At 47.0% G+C, this 25,378-nt stretch overlaps 1 protein-coding gene across 5 annotated transcripts in view; it reads right to left on the minus strand.

Annotated features, from left to right (window-relative positions):
* RBPMS2 (RNA binding protein, mRNA processing factor 2) overlaps positions 1–19,405 on the minus strand; it is a 50,713-nt gene extending 31,308 nt beyond the window's left edge. For 4 of the 5 annotated variants that reach the window (XR_014519278.1, XR_014519279.1, XR_014519280.1 and 1 more), the window contains exon 1: positions 18,030–18,539. Coding sequence is in view for 1 of the 5 variants with exons in the window: in XM_083476024.1 (XP_083332150.1) it covers positions 18,030–18,083 (54 nt within the window). In the remaining 4 variants the exon portion in view is untranslated. Of the gene's footprint in view, positions 1–18,029 lie in introns of all 5 variants that reach the window. The other variant, XM_083476024.1, reaches the window with a different exon arrangement.
* Positions 19,406–25,378: the final 5,973 nt, after the last annotated feature.

Raw genomic sequence — 25,378 nt, forward strand, 5'->3', positions numbered from 1 at the left:
ACATGAAAATAACAATATCAGATTTTGTATGTTGAAGTAGCACACTGTACTTAACAGCCCTTCTTGTGTTCCTAGGGCAGTAAACGTTACCTGGCATAGGCTTCACATCTTCAGGATACAGATGCTCACATGACAACTTGCCTCCAAGCCTGTCAAAGGAAATGTTCTAGCCTAGCTTCCTATCCAAGCTAGTTGTCTATTAACTCTTTCTGGATCAAGAAGTATGCCATCAAACATTCCTCTGCCTGGAGTGCTGATGTGCTATAACCTAGAGTTGCCATACGTCTAGAGTTTCCTGGGCATAGCTGGAATATGACCTTTGGAAGCAGTGTCCAGGTGGGAAAATCCAGGTGGCAACCCATGTCAGAAGCCTAGATGTTGCTCAAAAAAGCTCAACAACGGCTGTGTCTGGATTTTCACTTTTTGAAATATAGCAACCCTATCTTGTAAAAACTGGGGAAGATTTCTTACAATATATAGCGCCTTTTTCCACCAATGACACTCAAGGCAGCAAACAATTTAGGCTGTGCATATGCTATGCATTTAAAGCACATTCAAAACACATATTCTTTCCTTCAAATAATTATGGGTAATGCAGTTTACCCCTCACCTAATTAAAAATGCCCAGCAACCTTTAATAAACTACCATGTCCAGAATTCTGGGAGGGAAAGGATGTGCTTTAAAAGTATGGTACACATCCATAGGAAAATAGAAGATGAATGCAGGAAAAAGCCAATCTGAAAAAGGTTATCACATAAAAAAACAACCCAGGCGATAATGAATATAGGTTGATCTGCCAGCTGTACTGATAAGTCAAAATAAATAAATAAATAAATAAATAAATAAATAATAATAATAATTTATTATTTATACCCCGCCCATCTGGCTGGGCTTCCCCAGCCACTCTGCGCAGCTTCCAAAAAAATATTAAAATACTGTAATACATCAAACATTAAAAGCTTCTCTAAACAGGGCTGCCTTCAGATGTCTTCTAAAAGTCTGGTAGTTGTTGTTCTCTTTGACATCTGGTGGGAGGGCGTTCCACAGGGAGGGCGCCACTACTGAAAAGCTTCTCTAAATTCAGAAGTCTTCATTTGGTGGGCAGACCCACAGGGTGAGGACCATCCTCTCATTTTCCTGACACAATATGAAGAGAGACACTGCCATGACCCACTTCTAAGTCTCTGGGATGGAGCAGGCGACAAATTTAAGTCATGAACACTTCTGGTATCTCAGCTAAACCTTCCTGTTTGTGAGCTTTACCAGAAACCTAGGACTCTTGCAAGCTTTAACTAGCAGAGAGCATCTGGCATTTATATTTTGCCCTAAAATAAGCTGATCAAGGGAAGTTCCAGGAAAGGTTCTCCAGCAGAAGTCTAGAGCCAAGCTCTTGCCAGGAAGAAGCCAAACTCAACCTGGTACACCCCGATAACGTTGGGTGCCTCAAGACTGAATCCCACTCCAAAATAGTGACAATCCCCCTGGGAAATTTAGGTTGTGCAATTGAAGCAGATTTGAAATTCTTGTGCAATAAACCATTACCCCCCGCCCTCCCCAAACCAAACTTTTCATAATAGGGAAAAAGACAGGGGAATGCACTGGAAAATGGAGTGAATTTGCTTGACTCATCATCTAATCTTCCCACCAATTTTGTGCAACAAATCAAGATGAACGCTGAACGAAACAGGTTGTCTGGAAGCGATCAGAGAATACCACTCCCATCAGCTCCAATCATTAGTCAACCTGGCTAGAGCTGATTGGAGTTGGGTGTCCCATCATCTGGTGGTCTGCAGGTTGGGGAAAATAAACCTTTCTATGTTGAAGCTGCCATTTAGATGACCCTACAAGAACAGAATTCAGCCTAGATTTTTAAAGAAAAGGGAAGCTTGATTGCTGGTCATTAGCACTATTGCACTTTGAGCATGACAAGGTTTTAGGTCAGGAGACACTTTTAAAATTCATAGCTACATGCTGCAACTTGTTTATATGATCACACACACCCCCCCACAGCAAACTGCTTTGACCAGATGTGTTTACATGGTTAAAGGGATTAATCTGGAGCCAAATTGAGATCATCCCTGGAGTACTGAGGTCACTTGCCTTTTGAGGGCTGCCTGCACATGCCAGCAAACAATTCTTAGACATAAAGGGATAAGAGCACTCAAGTGTCCACAAGAAAAGAAGAGGTTAAGATACATGTCTTGCATCTTGCAAGCCCCAGGTCCAATCCCAGTCATCTTCAGGTAGGTCTGGGAGAGACCCTTGGTCTGAAACCCTGGAGAGCCAGTCTCAGGCAGGGTGGACAGTATTGAGCTACATGGAACAATGGTCAGTCATTGTAAGGTCTGGTCTTCCTAGTGGTCACTTCAGGGAAGCAAATTCCAGACGGAGCACCATTTTCCTGCCTCCATCAGTGTATCCTTAAACAAACTGATCAAGTGAGGGGTGTCCTCCTAGGACCCCCCCCCCCCGCTGAAAGAGTCCAGAGGTCAGCACAAGCACTGCCATCAGGTTAGTGTCACCTGCCCCCACAGGGACTGCTTTAAGAAGATGCCCCCATTGGCTGGGTCTCCCAGGGTGCTGTGCTTGTACACTGAACATCGGAACAACAGGAGGAACTTGTGTTCAGACGGCTTTATCGGTTTTAAGCAGAAGCCTTGGAAGGGAGCTACATGCCCTTTCTGGCTCATGCCTTCACCATACATGGTCATCATTTGCAGACAAGTGGAGAGGGAAGGAAAATAAGAGCAAATGGGAGCTTGCTTGCATATTGCGCCTGTATCCAAGCTGCATTCTAGAATGGGGCAAGAGGTCAGTGGCAAAAGCAAGATACTCATCTGAACTATGTAGAACCTTTGGATGGGACCCAGATCAGCTGGTATGGCAGCTTTGGGTAAATTAAACCTCAGCCTCCAGCTGCTGTTAGACCACTCACTGCTCTGGATTACACTGGAGCGTGGCAATTTTTTTTACAGATGATTTGAGCCCCACTCCTAGCCAAGCCAAACCACATGTCCAAAGCCAAGAGCTTTGCATTTCGGGTCAGGGCTGCCTTGTTTGGAATTGCTGTGCCCTATTGCAGCCTTTCCCAACCTTAGGTCCTCCAAAGGTGTTGGACTGTAACTCCCAACATCTAGGGAGGGTCTTGAAGCAATCTACAACTATTATTAAGTTTTTTAACTGCCTTTCTCCCCATAGGAGTCCATTTATGTATAAAAACCAGTTAACACCATTGTGTAAGTGTACCAATTATTAATATAAAAATGATTTAAAGCATTCCACGTCAGGGCAAGTCATGGTTTCCCCCCAAAGCATCCCTGGGAACTGTAGTTTGTTAAGGGTGCCAAGAGCTCTTAGGAGGCCCCTCACAGAGCTTTGATTCCTGGCACCATTAAACTATAGTTCCCAGGACATGGAGGGAGAGAGCCATGTGTTAAAGTGGCATAGGTAAAGGTAAAGGGACCCCTGTCATTAGGTCCAGTCGTGACTGACTCTAGGGTTGCGGCACTCATCTCGCTTTACTGGCCGAGGGAGCCGGCGTACAGCTTCCGGGTCATGTGGCCAGCAGGACTAAGCCACTTCTTGCGAACCAGAGCAGCGCACGGAAACGCCGTTTACCTTCCCGCTGGAGTGGTACCTATTTATCTACTTGCACTCTGACGTGCTTTCGAACTGCTAGGTTGGCAGGAGCAGGGACTGAGCAACGGGAGCTCACCCCGTCACGGGGATTCGAACTGCCGACCTTCTGATCGGCAAGTTTAACCCACAGCGCCACCCACCTTAAATGTATGCTGTGGATGTGACCCAAGATGCATTAGCTTCTGAGTCAGTCATACACGTCACCAGACTAATGGTGATTCCTTCCTGTAAGGTGTGACTTTTCAAAGTTGAAACTAGTAAGTAGGGCCAAGGCTGGCTCTGCTTTGTTTACTTCACCAAGCTGAGGAAGAAACAGTTAATTTGGTTAATGTTTACCCTCAAGCCTTGCCCACCTGTTGCTGTTACCAAGGCTGCATTCACACGATACACTTAAATCACTATGGTACCACTTTAACCAGTCGAGGCCCCACAAATAACTCTAGCTCTGTGGAGGGAAATAGGGGTCTCTGTACAACTTTCAGTACCCTTAACAAATCACAGCTCCCAGAAGTCTTTAGGAGAAGACATGACTGTTTAAAGCTGTACCCAGCGCCAGATTTAGGGCGGTGCGGGCAGTTCCCTTGTACAGGGCACTCAGCCAAGAGGGGCACAAAATAATAAATAAAATAAAATAAAAGTCAATTGTTGTGAAAGTAATATTTTTGCCAAATTTTGTCCAAGCTCAGAACCAAATTCTGCCCCTGCTGTATTGTAGTGCTTGAAATGTATGATATTAATGTGGCCTTAGGCAATAGCGAAACAACAGCAAAACTGAGGGCTGCAAAGGTGGTGGGCAAGTTGGACCACCATCCTTGTTTTTCCAAATCACAGCAGACCTAGCTATTGCAATTAAAACCAGAATACTGTACGGATGGGGGAAATCACTGACCTGGCAAGGGGAGGTTTTGAACATGAAGGCTGGCTCTTCCAAGAATGAACAGAAGATGCTAAAACAACCTGCATTCAAATCCAAACCTCAATAGCTCTCAGGCTGTGTGTACCCTATAACTTCAAAGCACATTCTTTCTCTCAGAGAATTCTGGGCACTGTAGTTTACTCACCCAGAGGTACAATTCCCAGCAACCCTTAAACTACAATGCATGTGATTGTGACTCTCCTTGGATTCAAAGCTGTATGGAAGACCTGGGACTCCTCCCTCCCCCAAATAATTTTTTATTGGTTTTCCAATATTTTCCCAATAATAACCCAATTAGAACAATGCCAATTAATTCCCAATTAATACACTTAAGTTAAAGTGGCTCCCCACATGGTGGATTTGATACATCCTCTGGGACTCCTTTTCTGGGTGAGCAAAACTCTTGTGCACGACTGCCATTGACCTCGGCATGGAGAGCACAGAAGAGGCTTAAGCAATCTGATGGGGTTTGGAAAAGGGTTTTCAGGAGCCGAGATAAAGGAGTGTGGCGTTACAGACAAAAAAACACTGAAAAAGAAATGGGTGCATCTCTGTAGTGAATATAACACAGCTTTTGAGTTAGTCAAAATGAACAAGCAACTCTCAGCAAATTTGAAAGGTGTGCACCTGTTGTCTGGCATAAAGGGAGAGAGGTTTCACCCATACCTATTCTCCTTCCCCACCTTGCTAGTAAACCACTGGGAAACGTGGATTCAAGCTCTGTTTTCAAGCAGACAGCAATTATTTCAGCAAGGCAAGAGCCTAGCTGTGAGATAGGAGCCAAAGAATTGTGATCCAGTTGCAAAGTTAGCTGTGATATCTCTGCGATGAAAACAACGTCTCTCAACTTCTAAGTTCTAGCATTCTTACAAAAGGAAACATCCAACTAGTCATAAGGGGCACACCTTCTGATTTAATGGATTTGGTGTAATCAATAAGCTGTTGAAACATGGTTTGCCTTGGGATTCAAGGTCTGAACAACTAGAACTAGAACTTTTCTCATGAACAGTTGGTAGTTGTTTTTTAAATTAGGAACACCTGCACATTTGCAACACACTGAAGATACTCACAAACATGTTTGTCCTCCAGATGCAATACAACAGGCGACAATCCCATAACAGGAAGGTATTTGCCGCCAATATATCCCAAGAATGCAATGCCTGGAGAGCCAGCTCAACAGCTATAAGTGTAAAGATAAGCACTGTAGACCAACAGGAGCAAGTATCCATCAGAGGTCAGCAAGGATTAGCCATGGAGCCTGTGTACTTCAAGTTCTACTGTTTGGCCTAGAAGAATGGCACATGGTTGATACACGCTATCAAGATGCAAGTGCCAATCTAGGTATTGGGCCAGTATCTTTTGCTCACAACACAGGGTAATGGGAAGAGCATAGGACGGAAGCTGCCTTATACAGAGCCAGACCATCGGTTCATCTCTCTCAGTACTGTCTACACTGACTGGCTGTGGCTCACCAGGGGTTCAGGGGTTCTTTCCAAGCCCAAACTAGAGATGCTGTGGATTGAGCTCAATACCTTCTGCATGCAAAGCAGATGCTCTAACCACTGAGCTACAATCATGCCACCCAGTGTTAGAAACTCAGGTATATTAGCTAGGCACCAAACGGCACCTTAAACCTGGATTATGGGTCGTCAAAATGGAATGTGTATTCACCGGGGGTTGGGTTAGATGACCTTGGGGGTCTCTTCCAATGCTATGATTCTATGATTCTGTTGATCTCAACTACATTGCTTGACGGTAGCTTGCTCTTACAACAAGTCACTTGTTCCAGTAGGCAAGAAGGAGAAACACACACAGGAGAAACGGAAATAGTATTAACTAAGGACTAAGACAGAGGTTTTAAAACTGGTTGCCAACCTAGCATCCAGAAATCTCCACATAGTCACAACTGGACCCACGTCAGTAGCAAAACATGCCTCGTGCCTGGCTAGTTTTGAACACTGATGCCACCAGCAGTGGCGTAGCGTGGGTTGTTAACCCCCGGGGCAAGGCAAGTAAATTGCGCCCCCTAACCCGTGGATTTGCGCCCCCTAACCCTAACCCCCAGATGTTGCGTCCGATGCGGCCGGCCCCCCTTGCACCCCCCACGCTACGCCACTGGCCACCAGATGCATCTTTGTATGCCTTCACCCCTAGGTAATCCACTCCTCCTTTCACTGCAATACAGTGGACGCTTGGGTTGCGAACATGATCCGTGCGGGAGGCACATTCGCAACCTGCAATGTCGCGTCTGTGCACGTGTCGGTTGCGATTTGGCACTTCTGCGCATGTGCAAAGCGCGATTTAGTGCTTCTGCACATTCGCGAGCGCCGAAACCCAGAAGTAACCTGTTCCAGTACTTCCAGGTTTGGCGCGGTGCGCAACCCAAAGACACACAACCTGAAGCGTCTAACCCGAGGTATGACTGTATATTGTATCTCCCCTCCCCCCCCCTCTCACACACACACACAAAATACGATGCATAACCTTAGAGATTGTCCGTATAGGGATGCATGAATGATGTCGCTATGGCTGTTCAGCACTGAGCAGAGCATGAGCTTAGTATGTAAAAGGTTCCAGATTCAATTCACAGCATCTGCAGTTAAGAAATCAGACAGATGTTTATAGACACAGACAATACTGAGCTTTGCAGAGCAAAGGACACCAAGTCCATAGAAGACACTTGGAAGCCAAAAGAGCGTTGTGAGTGGAGAATATTGTCTCTCTTGCAAGTCAACCTGTTCTCTTCATCCGTACTGTGAGTTCCCTGAAGCAGGAAATGGGTTCCTTTAATTATGTATTAACTTAAGGTAGTGGTAAAAATCCAACAGTTCTGAAGGCAAAGAGGAATCTGGCAAAATTAATTTGGGCAGCGGGGCTTAACATGCAACACCCTGCGCTATATCAAGGCTTCCAACTTTTCCCAAGGCAAAGCTGTGCACAATGCATCAGTACATACGCAGATTACATAATATTCTGCACCAAGAGAAAGCCAAATTCCATGACCTGCATAAAACAAGCAGAGCAAGCATGCAAAGGAATGATGTCCCTTTTGAGATGCTGCAGCTGCCATCACCCAGAAACTTTCCAAGCCTCTCTCCTCGGCCATAACTGCTAGACATTGCGCTTCAGGAATAGAAGCAGAGATTTTAAGATGCTGCTTCCCTTCACACCAAATTTCAGAATGTGCTCAAGCCCTGCTAATAGGTGAATCTTCTGCTGATACGAGGTCTTCAGGACCGTGCCTGGTCAAGCATTTTGAGGTAGACGTCTCAGTCCCCGGCTCAACCGTGTGAGCAGGAAGAGCAGCCCAAATGCAGCAGTGTTTTGAAGCAAGTTTTATACATCCTAATCTAGAACACTTCCTGTCCCCGCTGCTAGATCATAAAGCCCCAAGTCTAAAATTAAGAAACTTTGCCACTGGCCGCTAGTTCCTCACCCACAGGGCAGGTGCTGCCGTTAAGCCAACTGGGCAGCCACCAAGGGCACAGACCTCAGAAGGGCACAGTACTCTGACCTTTGAGGGGTGCAGTTTTATTTTTCTTATAGCTGTTCATTTCTGATATTTTTATTTTTTTTATACACGACAACTGTTTTTGAAAATTGAAGCTAGCAATTTCTTTTGGTGGGTGCAGTTAGCTTTGCCTAGGGCGCGAAATAGCTTCACACTGGCACAACTCTCAGTGATCACAAGCTCAAAGCTTGTTCCTTTTCTAAAGAGCATGGGTTTTGTTAAGTTGTGGGTGAACCAATTGGACCAATTAGGGAGAGGCCTGGCAAGCATAATTAGGCCCTTCCCCTGACATGGGTTTAACAAGGAACTCAACAGCAAAACCAAGCTCAAAACCTGGCAACTTAAAATGGTGAAAATACCCTATGAGGGATGATTTACACACCTCTGCTTACAATGACCCGAAGATGAAGCAGCAGCATAGCATAGGTTGCCGACGTCCGGGGTGAAGCAAGTGTTGCTCTCCCTATCCCCAGCTGGGGTGGAGGTGCCAGGGTGCGCATAGGGGCTCAGTTGGTGAATGGACACCCACCCAAGCCAGCACCCTAGTGGCCAGGAGCACCACCAGAAACCTCCGGGTGACGCCTTTGAGGGGGCATAGGAGTGGGTTAAAATACAAGCTCTACATTCGTGTTTCACAAATGTAGAGACCACTGGCCTCCAATACAATTAAGTATGAAATCATGAGATTCCCAGCAGCCTGAGATCTGTGTGTTCCAGTGAATCACAGGTGTTAGCAATTGTGTGCTACCAGTCTGTACACCATTTTTTGATCCATGTATGCAGAAGCATGACTCTCGTACCCACAAAACTGGAACAAGGAATATGCCGATCGGCCCTGGGAGTGTTATCTGTTACAGAATAAACTGATGTTGTTAGTCTCTAGATTGCATTTACTGCAGCAAAGAGAAAGCAGCAGCCAGAGAGGGGGAGCCCTGGCTTCTTTCTGCTACTTGAACCAGACAGGCTCACTCGCCAGCAAAAAGCAGCTGCCGTTGCAAATTGGGCTGCCAGGGCAGCCCGAGAAGCAAAACGCATCCCTCAAAAAACTCTGCCCAGGGCCACTGCCCCTATGCCATCCCCACGCGACACCACTGAGGTGAAGCCAAGATGTGCACTGACTCTGTGCATAGTGGAAGTAAGCATGCAGAACTTTGCATCACACCCAGCTCTCAGCACATGTCCACCTTTCACAACACCATAAGATACACATCTGAAGGAGCTGGGAGTCACAGCATAATGCGATGCCACTCTATAAGGTCACCTTCCTCCTTTCAAATCTCTCCTGGAAACCTGGCTTTTCCACAAACCTAAACTCGCATAGAGGGACGCGGGTGGCGCTGTGGGTAAAACCTCAGTGCCTAGGACTTGCCGATCGTCAGGTCGGCGGTTCGAATCCCCGCGGCGGGGTGCGTTCCCGTTGCTCGGTCCCGGCGCCTGCCAACCTAGCAGTTCGAAAGGCCCCCGGCCTCTTAAGCGAGATGGGCGCGCAACCCCAGAGTCGGATACGACTGGCCCGTACGGGCAGGGGTACCTTTACCTTTAAACTCTCATCCCAGCTGAAACAAAGCCTAGAAGGCCACAACATGCATTTGCTCTCCCCTCCTTCATTTCTTCCATGGCCTATTTTTTCTCCGCTCATTGCATGGTGCTCTTCTACCATTGCAGTTTAATGCTGTAAGCTCTTTGCAGATGGGATCCAGGTCTTAATTATTAAATGCCATTAAAAGCATCATGTATGCTGCTGCTGCTGCAGTAGCCTGCAGCCAGCCACATGCCTCATTTTACACGGAATCCAACTCATCTGGCTGGATCCACATCATGTCAGCATGAACAGGACACTTCAGTGAGGTCTCTGAAGAGAAACGGCAAGAGGCTTGTCAGAGCTATATACTGAGAACAGGGATCAAGCATTAGCTGGTATCCAATGAGATCAAGCCATGCCAAGGGCTGGAAGCCACATTGAAGTCAGAACCTAGGACAAGTATTGTCTATACCAAGAAACAATGGCATTGTGTTAGCAGGGGTAGGGGAGGGAAATCTCAGATCCGGGGGCAAAATGTGGCCCTCCAAGCCTCTCTATTTGGCCCTCAGAACCTTCCCAGGCCACCCTCCCCCTAAGCAGATATAATGCCATTAAACAAATCTATTGCTGAAGTCACATTTGGAATACTATATACAATTCTGGTTTCCACCCCTCTAAAAGGATATTGTAGAGTTGGAAAAGGTTCAGGAAAAGGGCAACCAAATTACTATGCAGATGGAGCAGCACCCTATAAGGAAAGGTTGCAGCTCCTGGGACTTTCTAGTTTAGGGAAAGGTTGAATAAGGGGCAACATGATAGAAATTTTTAAAATTATGTGTGGCAGGGGAAAAGCGGATAGAGAAAAGTCTTTCTTCCTCTCATGTAACATTGGAACTTGGGTGGTGTTCGAAGAGGATTAGACCTCTTGCTTGTCTGGATGGGTAACAGAAAAGGGTGGGCAAGTTTGTCTAGAATCTAGTGCACTGTGCAAAGATAAAATTCACATTTGTTGCTCAGTTCACTCTGGCTCTGGCCCTACCCACAGCAGACATGTGGCCCCTAAAAGGTTGCCCAGAAAGGAATGTGGCCCTCTGGATGAAAAAGGTTTCCTATCTCTGTTGCCCTGCCCTACTGAATTCAATGGGACTTACTTCCAGGAAAGCATGGTTAGGATTTCAGCCTAAACTGCTATATAGGAAGGTTACCATTGCCAAGTTTAACCTTCATTACGTTGGCTACAATGAACTGCGATAGCTCCATGTATGCTTCCCCGAGTTTGTTAGACAGAGGTTGGGTTACAAATCTGAGGTGGCATCACTTGTGCTTCTGAATGTCTGTTAGCTACACAAGAACTGGAAACAACAGACTTGCCTCTAAGTTAGTCCCAATATTGCTTCTGAAAGATGTTCAGGGTCCAGAACTCTTCTGCTGCAGTCTATACACCAGAAAATGTCACACTGCACAGCTTAGAAGTGCTTCCAGACACAGGGTTCCAATTCTGCCTGTTCCCTGAAGTGAGAGACTGTTCACTGTCCCAACTTCAGAAGGTATGGCCTTTTTGGTGCATAAGCATCTTCCTGGAATGGAAAGGACATAGCCCAGTGGACAGAGCTGTCTTCTCCCTTTCCCCAGTCCCTCATAGTCACCACACATCCCTTCTCTCAATTCTCCTATTCCCTTTTTTCTCCTTCTGTAGAAAGCAAAAGATGAGCAGCTTTTCCACAGGAGGAAGCATACTATGGCTCCTTTTAGAGACTTGGCATTCTGTACCACAATAAATTGTTCATGGACAATAGATACTACAGCACAGCGTGTAATAGGATGCTGACTTACAAATAAAAATGATGTGTTCATTGATTCATTTACATACCACCCATCATCCTCCAGTTAGGATTTCAGGGTGGGTACAATGACTTGTTGGGACGCGGGTGGCGCTGTGGGTTAAACCACAGAGCCTAGAACTTGCCGATCAGAAGGTCGGCGGTTCGAATCCCCGCGACGGGGTGAGCTCCCGTTGCTCGGATCCCTGCTCCTGCCAACCTAGCAGTTCGAAAGCACGTCACAGTGCAAGTAGATAAATAGGTACCGCTCCGGAGGGAAGGTAAACGGCGTTTCCGTGCGCTGCTCTGGTTCGCCAGAAGCGGCTTAGTCATGCTGGTCACATGACCCGGAAGCTGTACACCAGCTCCCTCGGCCAGTAAAGCGAGATAAGCACCGCAACCCCAGAGTCATCCGCAACTGGACCTAATGGTCAGGGGTCCCTTTACCTTATAATGACTTGTACAAGTTACAATAACAGACAAAGCTGCTTAAAACTTTCAAGTTCATGTGTATGTGTGCGCAGATGATTTTTTTGGCCAAGGCCAAAAGGTCTGCAACGCAACCGCCAGGGAAGCCTATTTAGGGAGGGTATAAATAGCAAACATAATAATAATATTCCAAAACCAGGGCCAACAATGCTGACAAAGCCCTTTCCACTTGTTAAGTTACAAACTTCTACAGGTACCCACCTTACTTCTGTGATTTCAAGCTGCTTTGGAGTTTAATATTGTATTTCAATTGTTGTAATCCACCCTGGGACCTTAAAGTAAAGGATGGGCAATTAATAATGAAATAAAGAATAAAGAGGTATCTGTAGGAAGCAGTGGCGTAGCGTGGGGGGTGCAGGGGGGGCCGGCCGCACCGGGCGCAACATCTGGGGGTTAGGGTTAGGGGGCGCAAATCCACTGGTTAGGGGGCGCAAATTACTTGCCTTGCCCCGGGTGCTGACAACCCACGCTACGCCACTGGTAGGAAGCACTAAAGTACACTCCATCAGATACTCTGGTCTACAAAAGCCATAATTGTGAACCACCCCGTGATCTATGGGTATAAGGCTATAAACAAAGTTAATAATGAATACATAATTAATACACCACAGTATTTCCATACATATAAAGCACATCCAATACACACTTAAAGCACATGATTCCCCCCCCCACACAAACACGGAATCCTGCAAACTTTAGTTTAAAGGTACTGGGAATTGCAACTCTAGGAGGTGGTGGGAACTATGGTTCCAGGATTGTTGCGGAGGGAGTCAGTGCTTTAAATGTACGGTGTGGATCCTACCCAAAGTCCTGCAGGTTCCCCGAGAACCGTTGTATAGCAAGAACAACCAACCTAGGTACCGCCACCCCAGAGTTCTTTCCATGGAAGGAGTTTTTCTACAGGCAAAAGATTTAACTCCCTCTCCAACTGTTTCACTTGTTGTTTCCTGGGAGAATGGGAAAATGTATATTTACCTGGCCACGGCCCTTTAAAAGCTACAAATACAGCAAATGGTAAGTATAGGGCACTTAAGAATGTATTATTTGGACAATCAGAACAACATTTGGTATTACTGTTTATTATATATCTTTTTCTGGGGGGAGGAGCTCCACCAAACCAGATTATGGGCCTCAAATTGGTATCACTAGGAGTTGCATTATAGCAGATAACCTCAGGAATGAAGAAGACAGTGTGCCTACTTGGCTCTGCAGGGTGTAAAAAAAGTCTAGTGCAACAGGGTCGTTTCCACTATAAGGTGGAAGAAAACCACCCTTATGAGCTGTGCACCCCTGCCCCAAATACCATCCTATTCTGTAGAAAACTCAGTGTTCCCACTACAGCAGGAGATGCCAACTATTTGGGGCCAGTGGGAACACCTGGAAACTTGAGAAATGGCAGTGAGCAGTAGACCCCAAAATGGCTGCAGTGGGGGAAAGGTGTGGCATAATATAAAATGGCTGCCAAAACACAAAATTGTGCCCCTGTGCACATACACACAATCAGCCATTCCTTGAACGGGCAAAAGGCACTTACAGAGAGAGCAAGAGAGAGGGCCTCTGTTCAGGACAGATGGATTGATGGCTTCCACTTCAGACATCAAGATAAATGTTGGTGTGCTTAAAGAGACATTTGGTGTAAGAGGCTGAGCCAGTCCCAGCAAGAAGAAAAAGCAACAATCTCTTGAGCATTGGGAATTTTTGAAGGGGTATTTACAAAGACCTTCTGTGGGCATCATGGGTGTGTGTGTGTGGGGGGTAATGGCACGCACCCTGCTGCCCGCTGGAGACCCTTGCCCTACAGGGAAGGGTCTCAACTTTATAACAGCTTAGGGCACAATCCTAAACACATCAGTCCTGCTGAATTCAATGGTGCTTACTCCCAGGTATGTGGGGTTTGTATTGCAGCCTTATCTGAAACATATTGAGCATTGTGGTTCATTCCACCCTTCCTGGAATTATCCATGCAATTCCATCTAAGTTGACCACGTTATCTGAAGCCTGAACTAGTCCTTCCCTATTCACGAAGGTTTCTTGGAGTTCCAGGCTTCCACCCATCACATTAAAACAACAACAACAACAACAACATCATCATATCCTTCCTTTGTACTCTAGGGGTGAGGGACTGTAGCACTCCCAATCCTACTGGACCATACAACTCCCCTCACCTTTGACCACTAGCCATACTGGTTGAGAGGAATTGAGTCCAACAACATCTGGGGGGCACCAGGTTCCCACCTGCATCCAGAGAACATGAGTATTGCTGCATCAGACCAGAGGCCGGTCCTGTCTAGCACCCTGCCTCCCACAGCAGCCAACCAGAAGGGCAGGGCGACGGCACAGCCAATCTTCCCATATTTCATCATGTAGTTAAGAGTCAGACCAGCACCATTTGGGGAATTTAACTGCATAGCCAGGGAGGGGCAGTTGCATGCCTTCAATGACAGATGCAGAATCTCCGCAGCAAGGTGGGGGGGGAGAAGGATTTAAAGATGCAGTACAACAGGCAGGGAGGGTCCCTCCACAACATTCGCAACCAGCAATGAGACCCACATATTTGTAAATACACTTGTAGTGCACTTCAGAAAACGAGCACACAAAGATGATCTTTGGTGAGCATGTCCACAAAATTCCTCTTCTTCATGAGTAACTGCAGAGAACTCCTTTAGCTAATCCGTTTTTCCTCTGCTTACAGATACAAACCCCCAGCAGTTACACACCACATCACTTGTCCACAATTTGCACTATTAGAGGACCAGAAAAGCTACTACCGATATACTTGACAGCATTTGGAACCCCCTGTGAAATAAAAATAAATAAAACGTGGTGGACACACAGCATGTCATATTGAAATAGCACTGATCTCAATCATAGCATCAGTCATAAATTCATACTACTTTTCCTTCCAGATAAATCAAGTTAAACCCCAATAGTGATAGTTTACTTGGCGCAACATACAAAGTGCTCTCCCATACATACCACTTTGTACTTAAATGCAGAAAAACATCCTCAAATATATAAATGTTGACCTCTGCATTTCCACACCTTTAGGAACAGCTCAGTCAGAACTACTGAATTTCTTAGCAATAGGAATGGGGGTTACAGAGCACATAAGAGTAAGCCATATTCTGAACTGTTAATGTGCCTGAGAATGCTCAATTACCTTCTCTCCCCCAAAATTAACTTTATGTAAGAAACAAAGCAATCTGCCATCAAGCTCAATATTGTCTGCAGCAACTGGAAGTGCCTCTCCAGGATTCCAGAAGGGGTCTCTTCCCAGGCCAACCTAGAGATACTGGGGACTGAACCAGGCATCTTTGGCAAGCAATGCAGATGCACCAACACCTTCCCTTAGAGAATCACACATGCTAAGTTTATTGCAGGGATGGGTCAAGTATTTGGTCCACTTAAGTTTTATTACAACGCCTGTGCCCTCTAATGTGTTAAAAGCAGGACTGAATGCTCATGGCAATCTAGATTAAGTTAAATTTGAATGCATAGTCACGGCAATACACAAATGCCTTCCTGAATGAGATTAAAGCCCACTTAATACTGTATACTGGAGACGGGAGGCAAAAGCCACTTCAGATTTACGGAGAACTTTCCAAAGTCTCACTTGAATGACTAGACAAGACCACAATGACATAATATAACCAAACATTTTATTCATCACTTCATTTAACCTATTTCACGCAAGAAAAACAAATTATCTAAATTTGTATTTAAAACCTTTGCTACTCCTTTAAGTTTGTACAGTTCATGTATTTCATAGTTGTCATCTTTTATATATTGAAGGCAAAATAAAATGACATCAAAATCCACCTACTATGCATTTTTTGCTTGAATCCCAGTATACCAGCAGACACTAAGCAATATGCTAGAAATTGGCCAGTTGCCCACTTTGGCCAGGGGGCTACTATTCCATCCAGCCCATTCCCTGCTTTAAAGTACCTAAGACTACAGAACTAGAAACGGTGTTAATGCAAAATGCCTACAATCAGAATTGTGCCTCCTACATGGTTGGCCTAGCAAAAAACCTCTGAACTGCCAGGCGTTTATTTGGCGATTTGCAAGTTCTAATCTAGGACCTGCCACCAAGTTCATTTACAGTGGAAACTGAAGGCTTGAGCGTATCCTCCAATCCCAGATGCAATGGACTATTTTGGCTGCTGTTGTTTTTAACACGCTTCAACCCAATCCATCATATTACTGTTCTGTGGCCCTACATAAACACCTTGCAGAAAGACGGCTTAGCAATGACCTGCTGCCCTGCGGACAAAGGGGGGGCATTTCTGCCTCTAGTACACACAAGTAAGGCAGCTAAGATACAGAAAGTGTTAGAAGCAGCCTACCATGAACCTTTGAGGCTTTGCCAGCAAATTGGTCCCAGAGCCCTCCAAACCATATATAAGCATGCAGCTATTTCAATAGAATTAAGACACTGTACAGTACTGTTTTAACAGAGTTACCTAGTATATAAGAGAACATCAAAGGAGGACAGCCAACCCAATTGAAGCATATCACATAACGGGTTCAATAAGGATTTTTTTTTGGGGGGGGAGAGCCACCAACCTTCTTAGACTGCAGGCACAAGCAAAGTATTAGCAATAGGTTATTCCCATTTCTTCTGTATGCATATTAAGAATGTACTGTAGAGTTTTTACAATGTTTAGAAGGGTTTAGGACCAGAATGGCCGCCATTCTGCGCCAAGAAACCTACACGGCTATTTTTCAGAGGGATGGGGGTGGGGAGGAAGACAAGTAATCGACTGCAGCAGCCCAAGGGGAATTGAGGTTTCTTGGCATTTCAAGCGCCACGCACACAAAATGGAGGCAACTGGGTCCTAATATATATATGTATATATATAATCAGCTTGATATGGCTTATACTACAGCTACTTACTTTGCACAAACAGGTATAGAAAACCACAAAAGCTTGAGTGTGCCATAAAGAGGAATTTTCACAGAGAACCTGCACTACCTAATGAGGTGTCTGTGCGACTTGCTCATTTCTATGATGGCCAGTCAAGGACATACAGTCGTCTTCACAAGGCAGTGGTGATGCAGACAAGAAATGCAGAAGACTGGATGGAAGATGGGAGCAAGCAGAAGGGAAGCCAATGACAGGTTCTCCATTGCAAGCCAAGTCCAGAAGCCGCAAGGTACCAGACAGCCTTGGCCCTTTTGCATGGAATTAAACTGCGTTAGGACGGTTGTTTCCAAAGCTTTCTCTAGTTCCAAACTAAAAACTTAAGACTTGGATATAGGCGTGACTTGAATTTCTAAACTTCGCAGAAGTGACCTGCTTTGTTAGTTTGGGATATTCTTTTTAATTTTTGTTATGATATGTTGATAAAAATTTTAAAATATACACTACTGCATCTGGATTCTGACTACACAAGAGGAAACAAGGAACACCTAGATGTGGAGGAGGAGGAGGAAGAGGAAAGCCAAGCATCCGTCTGCTTCTTCCAAGCTACGCCAAGGTCCAAAGCCAAGCTCTAAATCAGCCGAGACGCCCATGCAGCGTCTAGTCTTAACAGGCACTGCAGGGTTTTATGAGTAGGAAGTGCAGGTTCGGTGCTCCAAAGGCTGTTTGCTCAGTAGGTCTGGGCTTCCTGCTACTAGTTAAAGAGAAGCACCACAGGTTAAGTAAGGAGGCCACAGGTTAAGTAAGGAGGTGGCGGACAGGCTTTCGGAAACCCTCCATTTTTTTACAGTAAAGCCACCCTTGGGCAGCAATCACCGCCACCAGCTGCGTGCACAAAGGAGAGACTTCAAGAACCAACAGCACTCCTCCTCCCTAGGAAGACCAGGAGAAAAGGGATGCATTCCTCTTTCACCACTCCCATAGCGGATGCATTTTAAAACAAACTTTCACCCAGCCCAGAAAACGGCCATAGGCCTTTTGCTCGCCAAGTCAAGAAGCCGCAAAAAAAAAGGAGCAAGAGGCATTTTCGTTGGCCCAGGGAAAGAGCGCGCACGCAAGAGGAAAACTTCAGGACGAACCGGCCGCCCTTCTCACCACGCAGCAGCCCAGCCTTTCCCCCCTCCGAGCCCGCAGACCTTGGCCAACCCAAGGGAAGGCTCATCCCCGACGGGGCTTCCCCCCCCCCAAAAAAAACCACCCCTACCTCTTCCTCGAGGCTGTTGCTGCTGTGCTCATTCTCCTTGGGCAGGTTGCTCATGGTGGGTGCAGGGCAAGTCCGAGGAAAGCAAGGCGGGGGGGCTCGCGTGCTGGTCCTGGGCGGCTGCCTCGCCTTCTTCCTTTCCTTTGCGCCTCCTCCTCCTTCTCCCCCCTTCTTTTATCCTCCCCTCAGAGGGGAGCGGAGAGGGCGAGGGTCTGCCTTAAGCGGGGATAAGGTGGGGCAGGTGCCTGGTGCGAGCCGGGGACGCGGGGGGACGCAGGTAGGTAGGTAGGTAGGTGCCCGAGGGGTGTCTGAGGGCAAGGAAGGGGTCCCGACGTGCGCTGGTGCTGTGCAGGTGGGCGCGGGGGGAAGTGCGGCTTATTTGACGCGCCCCAGGCTCACATCCAGCTGGCTCGCGCCGCCGGCCAATGAGCGGCGAAGGGGGCCAACGAGCTGCAGCTGCTGCCGGGCCCCGCGCAGCCCGCGCTCCTCGCCTCAGCTCTTCGATTGCGCGCACCCACAGGGAGCGCCCGGCCCGGCCGGGGCGGGGCGGGGCCGCCAGCCCAGCCCCTCGCCCTGCATCACCGTCGCCAGGGGAACTCGCCAGCCAATCCCCGCCGCCGCCGCCGGCTGCAAACTTTCTTCGGCCCTCGACGGGTGTCCATTTTTCCCTCTCCCCCCCCTCTCTTTGCTCCTTCCTCCGCGAAACTTTTTAAACTTTGATGAACTCGCCCGATTGAACTTTCTTAAAGGGCTCGCGCGCGCGCTTCTTTCTTCCTCCCCCTCCCGTCTCCTCAGAGGGGTTTCCTTTCCCCGTGGGGGCGAGCCAAATGCCCCCTCCCCGCGTTGGGGACCCCCTCAGGTGGGCAGGTAGCCTGGGTGCCAACTTGAATACAATATGCGGGGGCCGGTGTGCAGGGAAGCCCCGCCCCGCATAATCGATCACAAGACGCGGCACAGGCACACCGTTTGATTGGCACATCAACTTTGGGAGGGCAGCCCCGTCAAATATTTTATTGGGGGGGTGGGAGCGAGGCCCCTAGGACTTGGCGCCCAGGGCAGACAGGCAGGCAGGCAGTTCTCCTGTGCAAAGCGCTTTGCAGACGGCCAGTCCGTACCAAGTGAGGGGCCGTCCGGGCTTTGGGGCAGACCGTCTAAGACCAACACCCACACCCATCAGTCGAACAAACAGAAGAAAGACACACGCGCCCCCTCCCCAAAAGGCGACAGCGGTCAAACGCGTTTTAAAGTAACGCAAAGCAAGTGCCGTCTAAAGAGCAGCCCACTCCCCCGCTCTAAGAGTATTTAAATATCTAAATTAAAATCACTTGGCTACTGATAGACGGAGCAGGACGGGACAAGGGACTCTTCTGTTTTTTTTCCGGCGTGGAGGCAGAGAACCGTCCTTTCCCAGGGTTCCGGCGGGCATTTTTAGCCAGCCGCTCCCCAACCCTATTTGAGAGAGCGGATTTACAGGCGCCCCGAGAACTCCCCCTGGAAGGAAGTTGGAGGGCGCCCTTCTCCCCCGCATCCCGTCGAACTTTTTAATGTACATGTTAGAATTCGAACTTTTAAATTTACATATTAGAATTGAACCATACGCTGAGAATTTAAACTACGCAGAGAATTAAATGTAAGGCAATAAGGCTGCGTAAAATCAATAATAATAATAATAATACGTGTGTACATGGGCGTAGCAGGGGGGGCACACCGTCTTTCTCCAATGTTTTGTTCGAGGGCCGCCCGAGGACGAGGGACCCAAATGCTGCAGCGAAATGAGGGGCGAGGTGGGAGGCGCAGAGACGACATGGACCAAACTTGTGTTTCGGGACCTTGTAGAATCATAGAATCGAAGGGACCCCGAGAGTCATCTAGTCCCTGCAACTCAGAAATCTCAACTAAATCATCCACGACAGGCGGCCATCCAACCTGGGGGAATCTAGGGTTTAAATCACCACTCAGCCACGAAGCGCACTGTGTGTGTGTGTGTGACCTTGTTGTCACTCCCTCCCTTTCAGCCTAACCCTAACCTATTTCGTAGGGGGGATAACCATGTACTACGCCGCCTCCAGCTCCTTGGAGAAAAAGGAAGGCTATAAATGCAACAGAAGTATAAAACCATTAAAAGGCAACTTTTGCAATTGTATTAAATTTGAATTAATTATATGTTTTTGAAAAGCACTAAAATATATTGGAATAATAATAATAATGCCAAAACGTCGGAAGTGTATAGCGGGCGCCGAAGGCCAACCAGTCCACGCCCCCCGAGCGCCACCCAAATCGAGATCTCCGGCGGGGCTCATCCTTCCGCCCTTCGCGTCGTTTGACCTGTTCCGTTTACTTAGATGCGTCCGCTCAGGACCCTGCGAAGCATCAAGCCTCATCCGCCCCCCCGCTGCCTCGACGACGTGTGATGAAGCCCAGCCACTACAGGAGCCCGGGGTGGTGCGTTGGGGTCCTGGGAGGGAGTTAGGGGTGGGAGGCTCGGGCTTTTCTGAAAGTGCAGTAAACGAGGCGTTGCGTGGAATAGGAGTGGGGGTGGGAAAGGGAGGGGGCTTTCGTACGCCGCCGAATCCGATTCCTCCGTGGGCCGAGGAAGGCGCACGGCGACCCGCTTCCCCAACTTAGGGATGTGTTTTTTTCGGACCCCTTCATGCAATCAGCAGAATCAAGCAGCACAGCTATTCCTGGATCGCAACTTTTTAGGCTCCGGGGAAAAGGGCCGCGGGAGGGGGGGGATCGCAGACGTTTGCATGTTCCTCCACGAAAAGAAAGCCAACGAATAACTTTATATAGAAAACATGGCAACAACCAGCTTTTCCCATGAAGTGCTATTTTAAAGCGAGGGACTTTCTTCGTGGGAAAAGCTTTCAGACGTACACATACACACGTATATAATAAATACGTACACGTGGGCTGACATGCTTCAGGCCTGGAGAAACTTTACGCAAACTGCTTATTGAAAACCAGGGCTGGGGAACCAGCGATGGCCCTGCAGATGCTCCCACCAGCCCCACAGCCAGCATGACCAGTGGTTAAAGGGGAGAAACCATCCGAGTGGCTGAACTATTTATTTCCTGAAGCAGATGCTCTGCTTTGTCATCGGCGCTTCGTTGTTGTCAGTGGCTGCCTGCAGCGGTTCCTTGGGAGGAAAGGGAAAGGCGCTCTGTACATGCTCAGAAGCACTGCCGTAGTCGCACATGCAGCACCACTCCGTGGATAGGAGGATTGTGACTCGCTGTGTCCGCTGCATGTCGGAAAATACTTACTGCGGCAGCCCCACTGACACTGGTAGGATCGCGAGATATAATTTATCTCCCTTGATACAACTTTATTTCTCCATCCCACCCTGCGCCCGCTTAAAGGGATGCATTAGTATTTTCAAAGTTTCCCTCCCCGTTCTTTCGTCTACTTTTTGTGGAATGTGGGTGCCCCCCCTCGACTTTTGCTTGACGGGGGGCGGGTAAACAGGCGAGAAGGTCGCTGCCATGGTATGCAAAACTTACCGCAGCTTAACCCACGATGCACACAGTGGAGCTTACTTCTGAGTAAATCTGTGGAGGATTGAGTTGTAAATGCTCAACCCAGGTTTTCCCCCCTTCCCAAGATTTGTGTGCAGTGCCAGATTTAGGTATAAACTAAACAAGCTATAGCTTAGGGCCCCACTCTCTTGTCGTCCCCCCCCAAAAAAAAAAAGTTAAAGGAAAAAAACCTGGATGTACATTTCCAAAATATAAGATAAAAAACAAATAAAATAAAACCTATATACAGCAACAGTGTTTTGTGTTGTGTAGGCCCCTGTGATGTAAGTAATGGGCCCCGCCTGCTCCCTAAAATATCACTGGTTTGCTCATTTCTGCATACAGTGGTACCTCAGGTTAAGTACTTAATTCGTTCTGGAGGTCCGTACTTAAACTGAAACTGTTCTTAACCTGAAGCACCACTTTAGCTAATGGGCCTCCCACTGCTGCCGTTTCTGTTCTCATCCTGAAGCAAAGTTCTTAACCCGAGGTACTATTTCTGGGTTAGCAAAGTCTGTAACCTGAAGCATATGTAACCTGAAGCGTGTGTAACCTGAGGTACCATTGTATAGGGTGCCTACATTCTGCATGGACTGGTTGCATGTGTTTGCATTATTAAGTTTGTTATGAATAAAAAATCATTTTAAGTATGAGCTTAATAATTATTTCACTATTAATATACTACTTCTTAATTTTATTTCACTATTAATACACTTCTTCTTACCGGTAATTGTATTTCAGTTCAACAATTACTTTGATAAAATACGTATTTTGTTATGTGCAAATGGCTTTAGATACCTATTAGGTCCATAAATTACCATATAGCATACAGTGGTACCTCAGGTTAAGAACTTAAATTGTTCCAGAGGTCCGTACTTAACCTGAAACTGTTCTTAACCTGAGGCACCACTTTAGCTAATGGGGCCTCCTGCTGCTGCTGCTGCGCCGCCGCTACATGATTTCTGTTCTCATCCTGAAGCAAAGTTCTTAACCCGAAGTAATATTTATGGATTAGCGAAGTCTGTAACCTGAAGCGTATGTAACCCGAGGTACCATTGTATATTCAACACAAAAAACAGCAACAATTTGTTGTCGACAAAGGACAGCTGGACATATAAAGGGCCCCATTACCTTCAGTAACTTAGGGCCTCATCAAACCTAAATCCAGCCCTGTTTGTGTGTGTTGGCAGGAGGGAAATTTGACTACCTGTAGATACAACCTTAATACCTACCGTAATTTCCTGCTGCTGTCAGTGGCAGGATCAGGAAACATATTACCTGGGGGGGGGGGCTGTAGGGACTAAGTCCTACTCAGACCAGACCCTTTGGAACCAATGAACCTAAGTTAGTTAGAACCTAACTTCAGCAGTTCTACTCTGAGTAGGACTAGCACTGAATAGCATCCACAGAGGGCTGCCCCCCCCCATTGAGGCAAGGTGAGGCGATGGCCTTGGGTGGCAGGATCCACAAGGGAGGTCGATCTGGCCTCTTGCCCACTCTCTTTGGAAGCCCCCCTTGCTGCCTTCACAGTTGCCTCTTGGTGAATAGGAGGCACTGCTGGTCTCCCCACCCCACACCTGGAGAGGAAATAGGGGGCCTGCTGCGCTCTGGCACCCACCCGGTGTGATTCTTCTGAGTGGGCCCCTTTTCCCCTGTGACAGCCTTTGATTCCCAGTTCAGTTGCTGGGTAAAGTTGATTTGATCCCCGCTTGTTCCTTCACTCCCCGCTTCTTCCCTGGCAGGGTGTGTGTGTGCCGTTTTGTGATTTGCCTCAGGTGGCAAAATGTCTTGGTCTGGCCCTGCATCCACAGATCCACATTTCTGCAGTGCTGGCGAGAGCTTTTCCCCATGCATTAGATTTCAGGACAAAAGGACAAATATTGGGGGAGCGGGACATGACTACTTGTGTGGAGGTGCTTGTCTGCTCAGCATCCCTCTGGTCCACATCTCTCACTGATATAAATAAATTTGTGCGGAGTCCATAGAAGAGGTACTACATTCCTCTTCTTGCTTGTTTGAGGAGGAGGGTTTTTTTTGGGGGGGGGTGCTCTTTGCTGCCACAAATAACAGGATACAAATTTCTTTCCTATTACTCCCTTCCCAGAAAGCAAACAGCATACAGGTAGCTTCTCAGGGAATCCAGACCCGAATGAACCCACCATTAATTTTCCTCCCCACCCTGGTCTTGCCTTTCACCCCCCCAGCACAAAACCTAAATGAGAGCAGAGAGATGTTTGATTGTGCGGATTAAGATTTCTTGTGTAGCTATGTGCTGTCATTACTGGATGTCCCTGTTAAGTCTACATGGATTCTGGCACAAATCTGGGCTTGTTACCCCCTTATACCAGGGGTCAGCAAACTGTTTCAGCAGGGGGCCGGTCCACTGTCCCTCAGACCTTGTGGGGGGGCGGACTATATTTTTTATTTTGGGGGGGGAATGAATGAATTCCTATGCCCCACAAATAACCCAGAGATGCATTTTAAATAAAAGCACACATTCTACTCATGTAAAAACACCAGGCAGGCCCCACAAATAACCCAGAGATGCATTTTAAATAAAAGCACACATTCTACTCATGTAAAAACACCAGGCAGGCCCCACAAATAACCCAGAGATGCATTTTAAATAAAAGGACACATTCTTCTCATGTAAAAACACGCTTGATTCCCGGACCGTCTGCAGGCTGGATTTAGAAGGTGATTGGGCCGGATCCGGCCCCCGGGCCTTAGTTTGCCTACCCATGCCTTACACTATGTGGGAAAGCAGAGAGCCAGTCCATCTTGCCTTGTGTCTCAGGGCACAGGAATGTATAATTTATATTTATGCTTCTATTCCTTGCTGTTTCAAGGCTCAAACAGGCAGGTGTGGCAAATGTCTGATGCTAAAGGCTACATTCTCTTAAAATGTTACACTGAACCAATGAACATTTATCCACACGAGAATTCATTGCAGTGGTGTGGGACCTCTGACCTCTGGATGACGTCAGCATCTCCCATTAGATGTTGGTGTCCAGAAACATCTGGTGAGGAAATAGGTTCCCTACCTCAGACTACTGGAACCAGTGAATGTGGACCTTAATTAATAGTCTTTGTTGGTAGCTATAGAACTGATAACTTTACTTCTCTTTTTAAATTTTAATTTGGTTTTCTGTATAACATTTTTTCACCTTTCAGTCCTGTTCCCCCCCCCCTTTTTTCTATTTTAATTGAAAATGCAGTAAAATAGCTACAGTGGTACCTCAGGTTACATACGCTTCAGGTTACAGACTCCGCTAACCCAGAAATATTACCTCGGGTTGAGAACTTTGCTTCAGGATGAGAACAGAAATCATGCGCCGGCGGCGCGGCAGCAGCGGGAGGGCCCATTAGCTAAAGTGGTGCTTCAGGTTAAGAACAGTTTCAGGTTAAGTACGGACCTCCGGAACGAATTAAGTACTTAACCCGAGGTACCACTGTACATACAAATTCAATAAAACAGAGAATACAGCTATTGTTACACTATGTATTGCTTTGTGCTGTGTGTACTTCTCTCTTTAAAACAAACAAACCACCACTTATAATCATGGCAATCAGTCACTGCATCCTGTAACAGGGAGTTCCGCAGATCGTATATGTATGTGAGGACTTCTTGCTTGTTTTGAATCTCTTAACATTGAGTCCAACAGGTTTCCTAAAATTTTAACATAAGTACAAGAAACTGCTTAGTGCTTTTATTTACAGTTATAAGTGGCATGCACATTTTGTTAAATAAAATAAAATGAATGATTATGCAGTAACAGTCAGCAACAGAAGGATTCCTGAGCCAAATTTAATGTACAATGCTCTGAAGAATGC

This window comes from Podarcis liolepis, assembly GCF_965112155.1.
Source record: "Podarcis liolepis genome assembly, chromosome: 14".
Classification (NCBI taxonomy): domain Eukaryota; kingdom Metazoa; phylum Chordata; class Lepidosauria; order Squamata; family Lacertidae; genus Podarcis; species Podarcis liolepis.